The sequence below is a fragment of the Aethalodelphis obliquidens genome, unplaced genomic scaffold, assembly GCF_003676395.1.
Source record: "Aethalodelphis obliquidens isolate GAN/ISIS:26980383/991018 unplaced genomic scaffold, ASM367639v1 scaffold2, whole genome shotgun sequence".
Classification (NCBI taxonomy): Eukaryota; Metazoa; Chordata; class Mammalia; order Artiodactyla; family Delphinidae; genus Aethalodelphis; species Aethalodelphis obliquidens.
In genome coordinates this window covers 27,694,645-27,713,955 of record NW_020837946.1, presented here as the reverse complement: position 1 = coordinate 27,713,955, position 19,311 = coordinate 27,694,645, and the positions used below count along the sequence as shown (strand labels likewise).

At 40.0% G+C, this 19,311-nt stretch overlaps 1 protein-coding gene across 1 annotated transcript in view; it reads left to right on the top strand.

Moving 5' to 3' along the window:
* Positions 1-1,215: 1,215 nt before the first annotated feature.
* Positions 1,216-19,311, top strand: part of PTH2R (parathyroid hormone 2 receptor) — a 106,550-nt gene continuing 88,454 nt past the window's right edge. Inside the window, exon 1 of the mRNA XM_027122658.1 lies at positions 1,216-1,436. Coding sequence (XP_026978459.1) covers positions 1,374-1,436 — 63 coding nt within the window. The 5' untranslated portion in view covers positions 1,216-1,373. The remainder of the gene's footprint in view (positions 1,437-19,311) is intronic.

The window sequence follows — 19,311 nt, the reverse complement described above, 5'->3', positions numbered from 1 at the left end:
AGCGATGGGGAGCAGCAGATGAAGCTTCCATCACTCACCAGCCGCTCACCTCCTGCTGTGCCGCCAGGTTCCTAACAGGCCGCTGACCGCTATCGGTCCGCAGCCCCGGGGTTGAGGACCCCTTATTTAGATCTTGCTACTTTCAAAAAGCACATGAAATTGTTTGTAATAAATATCTGTACTATAAACAATAAAAATAGAGATAGGAGTGAACTTTTTCAGACATAGAATTAGAAATAAAAGTCATTTATTTCTAGTGTTTTAGACCTGGCCAGTCATTAGTTATCTGTTTTAAAAACAAACCCAGTTTTCACTTTGGCACTCAAATGAAAACCAATGGTGACAAATGTCAAATTCGAGGAGGTGAGGGAATTTTTGTGTTTCATCTATGGGACTCATTCCTTCCCAACTGTATCAGATCCTCGGAGACTGTATATTCTTCAACTCAATGTCTGTGAAGCAAGGTCTCTGGCACCTTGATGATTATGCCTGTAAGAAAAATAAAGAAAAAGACTTTGTGTCAAACGAAGGCGTTCACACACAAAAAACTGTTAAAGAATATTAGATAGTTGTCTTTTTTTTAAATGCATGGATCCAAAATATAAAACGATCCGCAAATGTTTCGACCCAGAGATTTCTGCTGGAGCAAAATCTCTTTTTTTCTCTCTCTCTCCTTCATTCACACACAGACGCACGCACGCACGCACAGTATTTACAGTGGTTAGGAGAACGGCAATCAGAGAACTTTAGCGCTGTAGAGACTGCTGAGCCCAGAGCCCTGGATGGAGAATGCGCCTGGCCTCGGAAACCTTTAACCACACTGTCCAGGTCGCGGTGGCTAGTGGTCAGCGCGCGTCTGGACAGGAGGGAACTTTCAGACAATCCCCGGCGACCCAGGGCTTCCCTAGAGACAGGGCGTTGGAACCTGGGACAGAGTGGAGGGAGGAAGAGACAGTGTGAGTCGGGGGTGGCGGCAGCAGCGCTCTGGATCTGTCGCCCTCGGATCCCCCGGGCTGCGGGACAGAGAGACTCGGAAGAGGAGCGCGAGCGCCTCCCCGCCGCCCCTGCAGCCACTCCGGGCGCGCACGGATCCACTGGGCGCTGGGGCCGCGAGTCAAGGCCGGGACTCGAGAAGCTCTCCCCGGAAGTAGCAACCAAGGCGCGAGCCTCCGCGCGGCAGAACGGAGACCGAAAGGCACGGGGCTCGGACAGCCTGGCCCCGGGCATCCCCGACTAGTGGCCTCGAGCCCGACACCCCAGCTGCGCCGCGCTCCCGGCCACAAGTTTGCCTCGCGCCGGCCAAGTTGCGAGTGTGAATCTTTCCTCGGGCTTCGGGAAGAGTGTCCCTGTTCCTCGCTCGGGCTGGCTCGGGTATGGCCGGACCCCACCTCTGGGGGTGGCTGCTGCTCGGGGGCTGCTTCCTCGCCAGAGCCCAGGTAAGAGCCCCTGTTCCACGGCACCTGCTTCCCGGAGCCTCCGGCCGGTGTTCAACGTTAGGGCGGCCGAGACCAAGGCGCGCGCGGGCGCTGACGCTTACACATTCACGCACTAACACGCTCAGAGAGAGACAGACACACACACAAGTGCACCCGGCAAGGTTTGACAGGCATTTAGTGGAGCTGCAAAGATATGCTTTAGGTGAATGATGTCCTGGGGGTGGGCACTATTCCGACCAGCATCTTGGCATCTGCAAAGTAAGAGGATATTTATGAACAACGGGGTTCTGGGTCAGGAGGGTTGAGAGGTGAAGAACTTTTCTTACTCTTAGTCTCCTTGATCCCCGTTTAATTAATTCAAATTATTTTTTGTCTGCTGGCAATTTACCGTCCCCCCCCCCTTTTTTTTTTTTTTTTTTTTTTTTTTTTTTGCGGTACGCGGGCCTCTCACTGTTGTGGCTTCTCCCGTTGCGGAGCACAGGCTCCGGACGCGCAGGCTCAGCGGCCATGGCTCACGAGCCCAGCCGCTCCGCTGCATGTGGGATCTTCCCGTACCGGGGCACGAACCCGTGTCCCCTGCATCGGCAGGCGGACTCTCAACCACTGCGCCACCAGGGAAGCCCTACCGTCACTTTTGAGAACTTAAATTTCTAGGATTGTTTGTGACCACTGTCTGAAAGGATAATTGACTCTTCCTGTTACAGAATCACGTATCATTAAAGCGAGGAGACTAGATAGAAAAATACATGTAACTTGTTAAAGCTGAGTTATGTTTTGACTAAATGGTAGTTGTCATTTTCGTACTGCTAATATCGTTTAGAGATTTTCTGGGTGATCTTTCACAATGGACCCTTTCTAATGCGCAATTCATCCTCACATTTTTTTGAGTCAAATAAAATGTAGGATTTACACTCAGCTTTTTAGATGAGCTAGAAAGAGTTGCTTGTAGTGTAATGCAATTTAAGAGCCCTGTAACTTTAAATGGAAATCAACGTTATTTCTCTTTTCTGTTCGGGAGGGGGCGCACTTTGACCGTCAAATAAAGCCCCAAATTAGGTTTTTTAAATTCTTTCCCCATGAGAAACTTAAGGCATTAATTTATGTACTGGTACTGTCTAAACTTAATACTATGTTCTTGGCTTTCAAATGGCCAGTTTAAATTTGTTATTCTAAACGTGCAGGTTTTTTTGTTTTGTTTTGTTTTTTTAACCACATAGCTACATACGTTAATAGAAATAGGTGTTCTCCTAAATACTGGGCTTTATGTAATATGACCAGGATATTTCAAGTGAACTTAATATGTTAAAAAAATCAAACGATGTGTGTTATACATTGACTAATAAGATGGTCAGTGAATGCTCAAAAGTAGAGTATGCTCTAACCTGAAAAATTTCACCAAGGTAACAGAAGGAATTATGAATGAATGGAAAAACTCTTAAGAATTTGGTGACAGTTATAGAGCTCGGGTGATCGCTAATGTATTTCCTGCATTTCTCTCTCATAAGATATTTGGATAATATGCTTGAAAACTCCACTTCCTTGTATAAGGGACAAGTGACCTCTAGCCATTTATTTATTTTATTTATTTTATTTTTTGGCGATACGCGGGCCTCTCACTGTTGTGGCCTCTCCCGTTGCGGAGCACAGGCTCCAGACGTGCAGGCTCAGCGGCCATGGCTCACGGGCCCAGCCGCTCCGCGGCATGTGGGATCTTCCCGGACCGGGGCACGAACCCACGTCCCCTGCATTGGCAGGCGGACTCTCAACCACTGCGCCACCAGGGAAGCCCTAGCCATTTATTTTATTCAGCGTTCCAGATTACTTTTTCTAAGGAAATAGACATTGTTTAGTACAACGGAGAAGAAAATCACTGTGCGATTATGGGAAGAATATTTAGCTTTCAAAAAAACCATCAGGACATTGAGCGCTTTTTCTATGATTTTAAACCAAGGCTTCTCAACATTGTGGGCCATATAATTCTTTGTTATGGGTGCTGACTTGTACATTGCAGGATATTTAGCAGCAGTCCTGTCCTCTCCACTAGAAACCAGCAGCAGCTCCCAAACCCTGCCTCGTGGTAACCAAAAACGTCTCCAGCTGTTGCCAAACGTCCCTTGGGAGGCAAAATCGCCTCTGGTTAAGGCCCATTGCTTAAAACCCACTTCCATTTATATTTATAGATTAAGAATTATGTGAAATGAGTTTGTGATAATACGTTACATTTCTGGCACTCTAAACAAAATCTGAAGGTTACATTGAAGTCATTTACGTTGACACGCTGACACCTTCTTTGATCTTCAGTTTCTTCATTCCCAGCAAAGACACATATTAAAAAATGTAATATATTGGTAGAACAACAAAGGAAACTCGTCCAAGCAGAATGAACTTGTGTAGAATAAATGTTTACTATCTGGCAAACATTGGATTACATTACACAATAGGCAACATAGGCTAGTACTTGCAATTGTTTTAAATATCCCTGTGGTTTTTGGTTGGTGAAGATGCTGCCTTTGCCTCAGTGCACAGTTCAAAAGCCATGAATTCATGCATCAGGCATCATTGAAGAGCCCAGCAATGCAGTTCCTAGAGTCAGAGTGAGGACAACTGTGTGAATATGTGTAGTATTTTCTTTATTAGGGGGTAAAACCTGAGAAAGGTAACAGGGTGAGGAAGCAGGATTGGACAAGGAGAGCCTCAGACTGGGCTGCAAACCTGACAAAGTCTTGGCCAACCCCATGGAGAGCTCTGGGGCAAAGGTTGCCCATCATAGGCATCCCACATGGTGAAGAAATGGCCACGTCCTGGTTCTTCCACTGTGCTCAGTCATTGGCTAGGGTTTTTTGTATGATTGTTGACTGGGATCCAGAGCTGAGACAGATGCTTGAAAGCACTGCAGCTGGAGGCTGTCAGCCAACTGCACTCCTTCCAGACAGGTAGCTGGTTCCTTCTAGAAGGACTGTCTCAGTGGTGTACCTCCATGGCTGTTCCCTCCCTTACAAAGTTATCCAGGAACAGCACTGGTTTTGCTGGGTTTGAGAATGGGCTGACGCCACGCGATGCAGGCACCTTCTCCAGGCTCCAGGGCTGCAGATCAGTGTGGCTGTCAGACAGTGTGTGAGAGGAAGTGAGTACAAATCCACCACCACAACTGGAAAAAATTCCCAGCAGCTCGTGACATACTGAGTGGAAGTTCCTCAGTTCCATAGAGTACCAGGTGTGAGCAGATGCCAACGCAGGGCAGGTTTCGTGTTCTAGTTATTACTCATTTTTGCCTGAGTGGAATCCCAGCACCACCGTGGACATTCTGGTACAGGGGAAGGAACACTGGCCTGGGGGCCCGGAAAGCTGCATTCAGATCCCTCCTCTGATAACATACAGCCTCCTCGGGCATGAAACTTGATCTCTCCATTCTTCCTCTGTGAAGTTAGGAGGATGGGCTTTACTGACCTTCCAGTGTGACAATTCGGGGTCTCCTGGAAAGTCAGAAATCTCTTACTGGGTGGGAAGAAAATGATGACCACATACCACATACTGTGGTAAGCACTTTATCATTATTTCCTTTAATTCTCACAGTAACTTTATGAGCTAGGCACTGTAAATTGTTCACGCTTTATAAATGAGAAAATGGGGCTAAGAGATGTTAGGTAGCATTCTTGGGTCACACAGCTAACAAGTAGAGTAGCCATGAGTCACACGGGGTTACTAACAAGTAGAGTAGCCATGAGTCACACGGGGCCTTCTGCTCCTGAACCCACCCCGCAGACTGATGCCCTCATCGTGGAGATCAGCTGGGCACTGATTAGCTGGATTATGTATACACACATGCTCTTTCTCAGCAATATCCACCCTGGGTCTATTTCCCCGAGAATTTCTCACACAAGTCCATAATGGTTATTGCAGTAATTCTGTGGTGTTAGAGAGCTGGGAACAATCTGGGTGTTCAGTGGGGTAACAGGCAGCAATAAAAAGCAATGGATTCAATGTACACAAAGCAGCATGAATGAGATCCTTAAAATAGGCTGAGATACAGCACAGAAACAATGAGATGTATATTACCATTTACGTATATTCAAATACATGCACATAAAACAGCAATACATATTGTATCAACATATTTAGTTAATATTTTGTATATATATTTCACGTAAATGGTTGTGTATGGGAAGATAGAGAAGGAGGAGTGGGGTATAGAGACACAAGGGGATAGATAATCAATCAATCAATCAAATAAACCAACATGCTGTATTGGAAATTGTGGTGATAATAAATGGAATTACCAACAAGCCATTACTGGTAGACTTAACAATGAAGACATAGGGCTTCCCTGGTGGTGCAGTGGTTAAGAATCCACCTGCCAATGCAGGGGACACGGGTTCGAGCCCTGGGCTGGGAAGATCCCACATGCTGCGGAGCAGCTAAGCCCGTGCACCACAACTACCGAGCCTGTGCTCTAGTGCCCATGAGCCACAACTACTGAGCCCACGTGCCACAACTACTGAAGCCCTTACACGTAAAGCCGGTGCTCCCCAACAAGGGAAGCCACTGGTCCGCAACAAGGGAAGCCACTGCAACGAGAAGCCCGTGCACTGCAACAAAGAGTAGGCCTCGCTCGCCACAACTACAGAAAGCCCATGCACAGTAACACAGACCCAACTCAGCCAAAAATAAATAAACAAATAAATAAATTAAATGGGGGCAATAATGACATTTATCTCATAGAATGTGAGTATTAAAATTAAAAACATATAAACAACAAAAGCCTTAAGGTGTCTGATAATGAAAATGTCAGTTCTTTCCTTCTATCAGCCAATTAGTAAAGAGCTTTTTAATGGAATGGTTATTAGATTGAGATAGTTTCTAAACAAGATTGGGGGTAAGTGAAGGCTTTTCAAAGGGGTGTGTGTGTGTGTGTGTGTATGTGAATTTTGCAAGGCTATTCCCTCTGCCTGCAACACTCTTCCGTCTATTCCTTATGCTTTCTTTTTCAGAACCCAACTCCTTCAGATAGCAATAGGACATTTTATTCATAATGCTGATAGATTTTATAGTTTGCCATTTATTAATGAGTCCTTGATTAACATCTATCTCCTCCTTTGAAGAAGTCGTTCTGAAGACAGTACAGCTAATCATAAGGCAGTTGCAGCAGTCTTATAATCACTGGTGTGTCCTTGTAGAAGTGGAGATGCAGGGAGGCAGATGGATTCGAGAGGTAGAAGGTACATTCAACTGAAGGAAGAGTGGGTTGGGGCAGGTATCATCGATGAGTTAGATTTTTAGATAAGCTGAGTTGGTGGAGCCTGTGAGATATTTAGGAGATGGTTGGATATTGGATTATGGAGTTTAAGAGAAGCTCTGGATTTAGCATCATCCCTTTTTAAATAGGGAGTACTTGAAACCACAGGAAAGAATGATATTCTCAGTGAGAGTATAGTGGAATTAAAAGGGTTGGCTAACTAGTTTGAAAAAAGACATGCCGATTGGTTTTCTGTAAGATTACCCCTGAATTGTAAATTCACAGGGGAAAAGGGGCTAATAAGCAATTTGGAACCCTCTGTGACAATTAGCATGGTGCCTTTGAGTGGTAGTTCTCCATAAATGTTTGATTAAGGTAATTTGTATTTCTTTTATTCATCTTCTTTGATCCCACTTGGAACTCAAGTCTCTGATCATTTACTCCAGTTTTTTTTGTTTTTTTTTTTTGCGGTACGCGGGCCTCTCACTGTTGTGGCCTCTCCCGTTGCGGAGCACAGGCTCCGGACGTGCAGGCTCAGCGGCCATGGCTCACGGGCCCAGCCGCTCCGCGGCATGTGGGATCTTCCCGGACCGGGGCACGAACCCGTGTCCCCTGCATCGGCAGGCGGATTCTCAACCACTGTGCCACCAGGGAAGCCCTACTCCAATTTTAGTTGAAAAAATGTCATTCTATTCTAAGGATCAGAGATGACTGCCCTGGGTACAAATGATGCAGTGGAACCTATATCTGGTCACAAAGATGGAGGAAAGAGAGCTGCTGGTAAAGCAACCCTGAGGGAGTTGGGTGTTTCCAGAGATCTCTTGTCTTAATAACTGACAAACTAGCAGGCTAAATGTTGAGCTTACCAGTTAGTCTACTGGATGGTAGAATTTTATAGACTCTCAAAGAAAGTAAATCATGGCTTTCTGGAGGAAGAGGGAACTACACAAAATGGTCAAGATTATGGACCTTCTAATCGGAACTGAATTTGGAATCTGTGTTTCCTATTCTCATGCTATTACTTATCTCAAAAACTCAGTTTCTTCTTCCCAAAAAATGGGGTGAAAAATAGGAAAAAAATGGGATGACCTAATGCAAGTTATTTTTTTTTTGACATGTGTATTACATGAAAACCTCAGGAGAAGCATTTAATGTAGTGCCTGTAACAGAGTTTGCTCACTGTACGTGTCAGCCATCAGTGTTGTCGTCATCATCATCATTACCATAATTTCTATCACATTTTAAATTTTATTGTTGGTATAGAGAATCTCTATTATTTTTATTTATTGATTCATACCTATGAGGTTTATTCCTGAACAGTAACAATTTTCTCCAATATCTGTATCTGTTCTTTCTTTCTTTTTTTTAGAGATAACTTCTATTTACAATAATAACATTAATAACAAACAGTTACTGAGCACTTCATCTGTGACTGTGTTTTACCGTCATATTATTTATCTCAGATTATAGCCCAATAGTGTAGATTTTATTTTGTTCACTTTGTATAGATCGGGACTATGAGAACTAGTATTTCATGAATTTCTAGAAGGTACATCTTTTTTGTTTTGAATACTTTATTTATTTTATTTTTTTGTAATTTTTATTGGGGTATAGTTGATTTACAATGTTGTCTTAGTTTCAGGTGTACAGAAAAATGAGTCTGTTATACATATACATATATCCACTCTTTTTTAGATTCTTTTCCCATATAGGCCATTACAGAGTATTGAGTAGAGTTCCCTGTGCTATACAGTAGGTCCTTATTAGTTACCTATTTTATATATAATAGTGTGTATGTGTCAATCCCAATCTTCCAATTTATCCCTCCCCCCCTTTACCCCTTGGTAACCGTAAGTTTATTTTCTACATCTGTAACTCTGTTTCTATTTTGTAGATACGTTTATTTGTAGCCTTTATCTGTTATTTCTTTTTATCTTTTTTCTTACATTACATTAGCTAGAAATTCCATATAAAGTTGAATGATAACAGTAATTATTGTGGGCATCTTACCTTGCTTATTACTTCAGTGGGATGCTTCTAAAGATTTATCTTTAAGTATGATAGTTGCTCTAGGTTTTTAATAGAAGTACCATCATTGCTAATTTTGTTAAGTTGTTAAATGTAAGGCTAGTATAGAACTTTTGAATGACAACATGTATAATTTTTAAGTCACAAATGATACGTTATTTCTTTAAAAACTGTCATATTTGTTGTATTGAGCTCCTGTCACAGGTATTGGACTGCTTGAGGGCAGGAACTGATTCTTAATCATTTTTCTAGAGTGAATGGTACCAGTAGATGCTCATTAAATATTGGTAAGTGTTTTCATAATCATAGGTAGAAGGATTATTATATATTGCTTCTTAAATTAGCAACTAAGTCAAATACTTTTGTTATTATGAGATATAGGATAACAAATTCAAATGTCTAGCAAACAAACAAAAATGTTGTTATTTGGCCAACTTTTCAGTCCCTTGTCTGCCCTCTCTCAAGAATTTCCCTGGATTCTTTCCCCTGTATGCATCACCAAGTTAATTTCCAGTTTGTCCTCTAGATATCAGCTCATGTGTACCTTATTCAGGAAAGCCTGGCTTACCCAGTAAGGCAAAAATGTCCTTACAATAAGCTCTCAGAACCCTGTATATCTTACTTTCTCTTGTAGCATTTTTCAGAGAGTTGTAACTTAACATTTTCTGTGATCATGGTGTAATTACTCTTTCTCCTTTTCTAGACTGCACTTTTCATGAAGGCAAAGGCTGTACTTGTTTTTGCTCCTTTTTATATCCCAAATGGCCAGCACAGAGCAAGGAATCATAAACACCACTTGAATAAATGAACATTTAGTCAAGTAAAATAAACATTTCTCCGTAATAAAATGTAGTTCCCAAGTTTTCTTGGTCCTGCAGAGATTATGAATATTTTGGTTGATTGAAATGGCATTAATTACACATTAAAAATTGTGTTCTGATTTTAAATTAAAAAATACTATTTGGTCAAATATTTATATGAGAAGATTGGAAGAAACTTATATGTATAATTAAGGTAATTAAGGTAAAACTGCCTCTCTTTTATGAAACCATTTACATCAAATTGCAAACTGGCTGAAATTTCCTAGATGAGAATAGTTTATACTGCTTGTCACTTTCCTTACTTTTATAATCAGGTTAGTTCTGTTTTCCATGATAAACAGTTTCTCAGTGGGCTTCCCTGGTGGCGCAGTGGTTGAGAGTCCACCTGCCGATGTAGGGGACGCGGGTTCGTGCCCCGGTCCGGGAGGATCCCACATGCCGCGGAGCGGCTGGGCCCGTGAGCCATGGCCGCTGAGCCTGCACGTCCGGAGCCTGTGCTCCGCAACGGGAGAGGCCACAACAGTGAGAGGCCCGCGTAGTGAAAAAAAAAAAAAAAAAAAAAGTTTCTCAGTTATTTTTTAATATACATTTTTTTTGACAGCAGAGACTGTATTTAACAATGCAATTTTGTGGCCATGAGGTATGCCTAAGCTTGAATATTCTTCTGTTTACACTGTAATAGAATCTGCCTTTAGCAAGCCACTCATGCATGTAATGAGCACCAAGGCGGGACTTCTCCTCTCAACATATATTCTGGCATCTCATTTCTTAGATGAATAAAGTCTGTAAGACACAATATTCAGAAGCTTTTGGTAGTTATCTAAACAAAACTTAAGCACAATTTCATGTTGATTAATTGAGCTTAGAGATACCTAAAAACTGGAAGAAATCGTGAGTAGATACATGGGGCTTTCCTGCATCCTCAAGAATGCCTTTTAAAATCATTCCAAAGACACAGCATACTTCTGTTTCCCATCAGATTGGTAATATTTAGTTATAACATTTTGTTTGTGAGTTTATTGCATTTCTTACCACTCATGGTTATAGTGTAGTCTGAGAGCCACATTGTACCCCTTGACCTACCCCCAGGCAAGATCCATGGCTTGAATTTCTTGTATGTCTACCTTTTGCCACAGTATCTTTGCCCTTGGGAGGATTCAATGAATACTGTTGAAATAAATACTCTCAACAGTCCTCAGTGCTAAACCAGAACAATCAGTGTAGAATGAGTAGATGACTGGCCGAAGGCATTTCTGTGGATTTGAGGAGTTGCCCCCAGTGAAAATTCGTTTTCCCCAGGACTTTTTTTTTTTGCGGTACGCGGGCCTCTCCCGTTGTGGAGCACACCGGACGCGCAGGCTCAGCGGCCATTGCTCATGGGCCCAGCCGCCCCACGGCATGTGGGCTCTTCCCGGACTGGGGCACGAACCCGTGTCCCCTGCATCAGCAGGCGGACCCTCAACCACTGCGCCACCAGGGAAGCCCCAGACTTCTCATTTTTAATTCAATAAAATTGCACTGCATTACTAAGTATTATGTTCATTGTGCAGGTTCTGAAAGTGGTTAAGAGATGGCTCTGTTCTCCAAGGAGCTTTCACTCTATGGGAGGAGACAAGATTGCCACTACTGCAAAAAGGAGCTCTTGGCCTCTGCTCATGACTTCTGTCTCCCCTCCCTGCAGGATCTGTTCCTTTTCCTTCTTTCTAATATATCTTGTCTGTCTTTGACTTCCACATTTTTGCAGTGTGAATGGTAGATACTCAACTAGAGCTGGGAAAACCTCTGCCAAAGGTTTCTTATGTTCAGCCTTTTTTTTTTTTTCTTTTTACTTCACTAAGTTTATTTTGGTCAAATATATTTAGAATGTAATAAACGTATAGGCTTGGTGATAATAGCAGTAGTAATAGTTAACATTTTTACAGTGTTCACTATATAAAGGCATTTAATTAGGCATCTCTATGCATTATTTTCTTTAATCCTCACAACAATCTTATGAGGAAGGTAATGAGCATTTTTCTTGCCTCTCCAAAATCCACTCCATTTCTTACCAATTTTGTGGCAAACAAGGACAAGCGGTAGAGTAAGTGAAAAAAAAATGCAAAACTGAAGATCCCTGCCCTCATGAATTTTACATTCTCCCATTCTCCTGAAGCCTGCTCTACCTATGGAGTCAGGTATGTGCACCAAGAAATTTCCTTATGTTATCTAGTTAAGCATATTGTTGGCACAGTCTTATGCTGAAATTACCTAAGATCTGTGCTTTAATTCTGTAGATACGGGAAAACAAAGAATAACTTACCTATTAACGTCTTCTCATTAAAATTTCAGCCATGCTAGATGACTAAGTTCTAGAGATTGGCTATTCAACACAAGGCCCATGGTTAGCAATATGGTGCACTTTTTTTCCCCCTTAGCTTTCTTAGTTTTTTTTTTCTTGACACTTAGTGCACCTAAAATTTGTTTAGAGGGTAGATCTCATGTTAACGGTTCTTACTACAAAAAACCGAAAACTAACAAAAGGGTCAGAAGTACACTTTGGGAGATGTTGGCTACATCTTTTATTTTGATCATGGTGATGGTACTATGAGTATTTGCACATGTCCAGACTCATCAAATTGCACACATTAAATATGTGCAGCTCTTTGTATATCAATTATACCTCAAAAAAGCTGTCTAAAAAAAAGGTATCCTAGGGCTTCCCTGGTGGTGCAGTGGTTGAGAGTCTGCCTGCCGATGCAGGGGACGCGGGTTCATGCCCCGGTCTGGGAGGATCCCACATGCCGCGGGGTGGCTCGGCCCGTGAGCCATGGCCGCTGAGCCTGTGCGTCCGGAGCCTGTGCTCCGCGACGGGAGAGGCCACAGCAGTAAGAGGCCCGCGTACCGCAAAAAAAAAAAAAAGTATCCTATCTAATTAAAAAAAACAAAAACCGAAACAAAAAACCCCATAACTTTTTATTCATGACAGTTCCAATCGGCAAATATTGATACTTTGATGGTCTCTCATGCACCAATGTGATAGTCACTGGAAATATAAATATAGTGAAATACATGCTCACGTTTACAAGCAGAGCACGTTCAGCATTTTCGTAAATGTTTCTAAATTTGAGTTAATGTTTAAACCAGCCTTTGAGTGATGATGGTTCCTTTGGGAGAGGAAATCAACTTGACAAAACATCTTATTGTTGAATTGTAGCCTCTTGTGTCTCTACCCCTAGTCTCTCCAAGGTTTGTGTCCCAATTTACCCTGATCTCTCACAATGTTATCAAATATAGTACCCCCCTTTTTGCCCTTAGTGGGTTAAGTTTTGTTGGTTCAAAACCTCAGGAGCTCCCCGGGTAAGATGTGAAACTGGCTCCTGTACACGGAGGGCAAGGAGAGATGGAAGAAAGAGGCAGATCACTCCACATTGGTAGGTGGCAGGTTTAATAAGCAAGGGAACTTAATATGAAGCTTGTCTTGGGCAGCAGCAAGATGAGTAGATCTCCACACTCACCTGCCACCATCTTATAAGTTGATATAGAGGCCTTACCTAGGTTCAGTCACGTGTACCATCCAGATGGTCTCAACAACATGTTCTCTCAAGGCTGCATCCATGAAAACAGCTCTCACTGTGGGAACAGTGGACAGAGTGTGCATTCCAAGGGCAGGGGAGGGGGTGAGGAGCCTCTGATTGCCTGGGTCCAGCCCTCGGCTCTACCTGTGGTCATGTCCTCTCGATGACCTCCCCCAGCAGTTTTACTTTACCTACAGTAAGACCATAGACTTTCACTTCTTACTTGTTCAGAACCCCTTTATCATTCCCAATCTATTAACTAAACTGCTCAATACAGCCTACCTTTTCCTCCTTTTTTCTCCTATTATTCACTCAGCTATCTAAGAACTGTTACATCTTGGCCTCCTCTTTTTCGTTCATAAAACTAGCTGTTGTCTGATGGAAAACTAGCTGTTTCTGATATCATTATATCAGAAATTAGGGAAACCAAAGTTTTATTCACACCTTTTTTGAGAGGCCTTAGAACATTGTTTAATTTACAAGTTCTCATTGTAATTTTTCTTTATTCGCTTAATAAACATGCACAATTTTTATAGCTAATGAGTGCACAGTGTTTCTACTATGTGAAACTTTACCTTATAGTTTGTTGACCTATTAATGGTGATTTTACTTCATTGCTTTTGCTCAAAATTATTCTCTTCACTGCTGATGATATAATACCAAACATGTTAATTTTCCAAGCCACTACTCTTTCCCAGGATCCTACAGCTGTGCCACATGACAGATGTGTTGCCTGGGGTGGTAACACCAATTATAAATGGAATATTGGACACTGCGGTTTGGCCTGTAGTGTGATTTTTCTGTAACTCAAATTCTGGTTGCCTACTGCCTGAAGGAAGTGATCTTGATGATTTGTTGTGTCCCCACAAAGGTCAACACTGTGTGTGTGTGAGGAGTGGCTAATTTATTTATTATTTTATTCTTTTTTATATTATGTAATGTGATTTGCAAAAAGGTGTACAACTTGATGATTTAATATCTCTATATATCGTGAAATGATTACCACTGTCAAGTAACCCATTCGTCACCTCACATAGTTATCTTTTGTGTGTGTGTGTGTGTGTGTGTGTGTGTGATGAGACCACTTAAGATCTAATCTTAGTGGGAATTCCCTGGCGGTCCAGTGGTTAGGACTTCTGGGTTCAATCCCTGGTCAGGGAAGTAAGATCCACAAGCTGTGCAGTGTGGCAAAAACAAACAAACAAAAACTACTCTCTTAGCAAAATTCAAGTATACATACAGTATTGTTAACTCTAGTCACCATGCTCTAGGTTAGCTCCCCAGAGCTTATTCATCCTATAACTGGAAATTTGTACCCTTTGACCGGCAGCTCCACATTTTCCCCACCCCACAGCCCCTGGTAACCACCATTCTAGTCTCTGGTTCCATGAGTTTGACTTTTTAGGTTCCACATATAAGTGAGATCATATACTATTTGTCTTTCTGTCAACACAGTTTTGATAGTGCTAATTATTGTCTGCTTTCCTTTCCACATGAGATGGACTCTGTCATAGTGCAGCACATTATCGAACAGGCTTGAATGACAGAATCAGTCCTGTGTGAGAACATTTCCTTGGGAGACAGGAAACTTGGCTTTTAGTGCACATTTTACTATAACTGAGCTGGGTGACCATAGATAAGTGGCTAAACTCTGGGTTTCATTTTTTATTTGTAAAGAGTAGAAGGTTTTGATCTTTAATATATTAGGGATTCAGACTTCTTCAAATTATCAATATAGTTTTAACTTTTAGAAAGAACTTTATTGAAATTAGTATGTAAACATAATAGGAATCCAAGACAAAATCTGCCTACATTCTCATTTAGTCTTTGGCTATGCACATATCCAATGAATACATACTTTCAGTTATGTTATAAATGAAACTTTATATGTTACTTTTTCATTTGACATACAGTACATATTTTTCCAAAAAATGACTTTTTTTTTTCTGTTTGACACACACTTTTCCTCCTTCTTTCCTCTCACCACCATTCCACCGTCCCCATCCCACTCAGGTAATATGTGTCCTTCCACCTTTTTCTCCATAACTCATTTGATTGTATAAAATATAAACATATATGTAGGGGTGAAATAGCATTTTGTTGATGGTTTCCTTTGCTGTACAGAAGCTTTTTAGTTTGATGTAGTCCTACTTGTTTATTTTTGCTTTTGTTGCCTTTGTTTTTGGTGTCAAATTAACAAAACAAAACAAAACAAAAACACCTGCCAAGACTGATGTAAAGGAGCTGACTTTGTATATTTTCTTCTAGGAATTTTATGGTTTCAGGTCTTGCCTTCAAGACCTTAATCCATTTTGAGTTTATTTTTGTATATGGTGTAAGATAGTGGTCCATTTTCATTCTTTTGCATGTCCAGTTTTCCCAACACCATTTATTGAGGACACTATCCTTGAAAATTAGTTGACCATATATATGTGTGTTTATTTTTGGGCTCTGTTCTGTTCCATTGATCTTGTATCTGTTTTTCTTCCAGTACCATACTTTTTTGATTACTATAACTTTGTAATATAGTTTTAGATCAGGAAGTGTGATGTCTCCAACTTTGTACTTCTTTCTTGAGACTGGTTTAGCTATGTAGGGTCTTTTGTGATTCCATACAAATTTTAGAAAAATTTTTTCTATTTCTATGAAAAATGCCATTGAAATTTTGATAGGGATTGCATTGAATCTGTAGATTATTTGGGTAGTATGGACATTTTAACAATATTAATTCTTCTAATCCATCAGCATGAAATATCTTTCCATTTATATGTGTTTTCTTCAATGTCTTTCATTAATGTCTTATAGTTTTCAGTGTAGAGGTTTTTCATATCCTTTGTTAAATTTATTTCTAAGTATTTTATTATTTTTGATGCAATTGTAAATGAGATTAAAAAATATTTTTCTTTCTGATAATCCATTATTAGTGTATAGAAATGCAACAGATTTTTATGTATTAATTTTGTATCCTACAACTTTATTGAATTTGTTTATTAATTCTAACAGTTTTTTTGGTGGAGTCATTAGGGTTTGCTATATATAATATGTCATTTGAAAATAGAGACAGTTTTACTTCTTCCTTTCTGATTTGTATGCCTTTCCTTTCTTTTCTTTCCTAATTGCTCTGGCTAGGAATTCCAGTAGTATGTTGAATAAAAGTGGCAAGAGTGGCCATTCTTGACCTTAGAGGAAGAGCTTTCAGCTTTTCACCTTTGTTTTGTTTTTAGCAAGTAATTAGGTTTATTTTTTTCAGGTTTCTATTGACTTTATTTTTTAAATTTTTTATTTTATATTGGAGCATAGTTGATTAAAAATGTTGTGTTAGTTTCAGGTGTACAACAAAGTGATTCAGTTATACATAAACATGTATCTGTTCTTTTTCAAATTCTTTTCCCATTTAGGTTCCCTGTGCAGCGTTCCCTGTGTTATACAGTAGGTTCTTATTGGTTATCTATTTTAAATATACCAGTTTTCCATTATATATACCAGTTTTCCATAATATATAATGTTAGCTGTGGGCTTGTCATATATGGTCTTTATTATGTTGAGGTACGTTCTCTCTGTACCCATTTTGTTTAGAGTTTTTATCATGAATGGATGTTGAATTTTGTCAAATGCTTTTTCTGAATCTATTGAGATGATCACATATGACTTTTGTCCTTCATTTTGTTAGTATGATGTATCTCATTGATTGATTTGCAGATACTGAACCATTCTTGTATCCTTGGAATAAATCCTTTGATCATGATGTATGACCCTTTTAATATATTATTTAATTCAGTTTGCTAATATTTTGTTGAGGATATTTACATATATGTTCATCAAGGATATTGGCCTGTAATTTTCTTTTCTTGTAGTGTTCTTATCTAGTTTTGATATAAGGGTAATGCTGGTCTCGTAAAATGAGTTTGGAAGTATTTCTTCATCTTCTATTTTTCGGAAGAGTTTGAGAAGGATTGGTATTAATTTTTCTTTAATGCTTGGTAGAAGCCACCGAGTCCTGGACTATTGTTTGTTGGGAGGTTTTTAATTACTGATTCAATCTCCTTACTAAAATTGGTCATTTCAGATTTTCTATTTCTTCCTAATCCAGTAGTGGTCAATTGTATGTTTCTAGGAACTTATTCATTTCTTCTAGGCTGTTTAATTTGTTGGCATATAACTGTTCATCATTTAAGTTAGTTTCAATCAAAGCCAACAGATTTCTTTTTCCTAATTGGACTAAAATTTAATCTTTAGTAATCAATATGGAAAAATTGCATAAATAAGGGACTTTTGCTCAACTAGCTGTTAAAGCTTATGTATGGCAGAAATAAATACTTGGGTGTAGATAAAACTTGAGAGAGAGTAAAAGTGTACCAGTTTCCTCATTTTCCAGAAATGTTAAGGTCAAAGGGCTAACTAAACATTTACCCTGGAAACTCAATCAGGAAGAAAGTTAAATGTTAGAATTGTATAGTGGTAAATCCAAGATTAAAAAAATACCAAAGAGGAAGGTATAATTTACAATAAATACATAACTGATATACAATTGTATATGACTAATAACATAGTACTAATATTTAAAGACAAGTAAAGGACAAATCCAATTAAAATACTACTACCCAAAGCAATCTACAGATTCAATGCAATCCCTATCAAATTACCAATGGCATTTTTTACAAAACTAGAACAAAAACTCTTAAAATTTGTATGGAGACACAAAAGACCCCGAATAGCCAAAGCAGTGTTGAGGGAAAAAAACGGAGCTGGAGGAATCAGGCTCCCTGACTTCAAATTATACTACAAAGCTACAGTAATCAAGACAATATGGTACTGGCACAGAAACAGAAACATAGATCAATGGAACAGTATAGAAAGCCCAGAGATAAACCCATGCACCTCTGGTCAACTAATCTATAACAAAGGAGGCAAGGATATACAATGGAGAAAAGACAGTCTCTTCAATAAGTGGTGCTGGGAAAACTGGACAGCTACATGTAAAAGAATGAAATTAAAACACTCCCTAACACCATACACAAAAATAAACTCAAAATGGATTAGAGACCTAAATGTAAGGCCGGACACTATCAAACTCTTAGAGGAAAACATAGGAAGAACACCCTTTGACATAAATCACAGCAAGAGCTTTTTTGATCCATCTCCTAGAGTAATGGAAATAAAAACAAAAATAAACAAATGGGACCTAATGAAACTTAAAAGCTTTTGCAAAGCAAAGGAAACTACAAACAAGATGAAAAGACCACCCTCAGAATGGGAGAAAATATTTGCAAATGAATCAACGGACAAAGGATTAGTCTCCAAAATATATAAACAGCTTAATGCAGCTCAATATTAAAAAAAACAAACAACCCAATCCAAAAATGGGCAGAAGATCTAAATAGACATTTCTCTAAAGAAGACATACAGATGGCCAAGAAGCACATGAAAAGCTGCTCAACATATCACAAATTATTAGAGAAATGCAAATCAAAACTACAGTGAGGTATCACCTCACACCAGTTAGAATGGGCATCATCAGAAAATCTACAAACAACAAATGGTGATGAGGGTGTGGAGAAAAGGGAACCCTCTTGCACTGTTGGTGGGAATGTAAATTGATACAGCCGCTATGGAGAACAGTATGGAGGTTCCTTAAAAACTAAAAATAGAACTACCATATGACCCAGCTATACCACTAGCTGTATACCACCCTGAGAACACCATAATTCAAAAAGACACATGCACCCCAATGTTCATTGCAGCATTATTTACAATAGCCAGCTCATGGAGGCAACCTAAATGCCCCTTGACAGATGAATGGATAAAGAAGATGTGGTACATATATACAAAGGAATATTACTCAGCCATAAAAAGGAACAAAATTGGGTCATTTGTAGAGACATGGATGGATAAGAGACTGTCATACAGAGTGAAGTATGTCAGAAAGAGAAAAACAAATATTGTATATTAATGCATATATGTGGAACCTAGAAAAATGGTACAGATGAACCAGTTTGCAGGGCAGAAACTGAGACACAGATGTAGAGAACAAACGTGTGGACATCAAGGGGGGAAAGTGGCAGGGGCTGGGGTGGTGGTGTGATGAACTGGGAGATTGGGATTGACATATATACACTAATATGTATAAAATGGATAGCTAATAAGAACCTGCTGTATAAAAAAGTAAATAAAATAAAATGCAAAAATTAAAAAAAAAAAAGAGGGCTTCCCTGGTGGCTCAGTGGTTGAGAGTCTGCTTG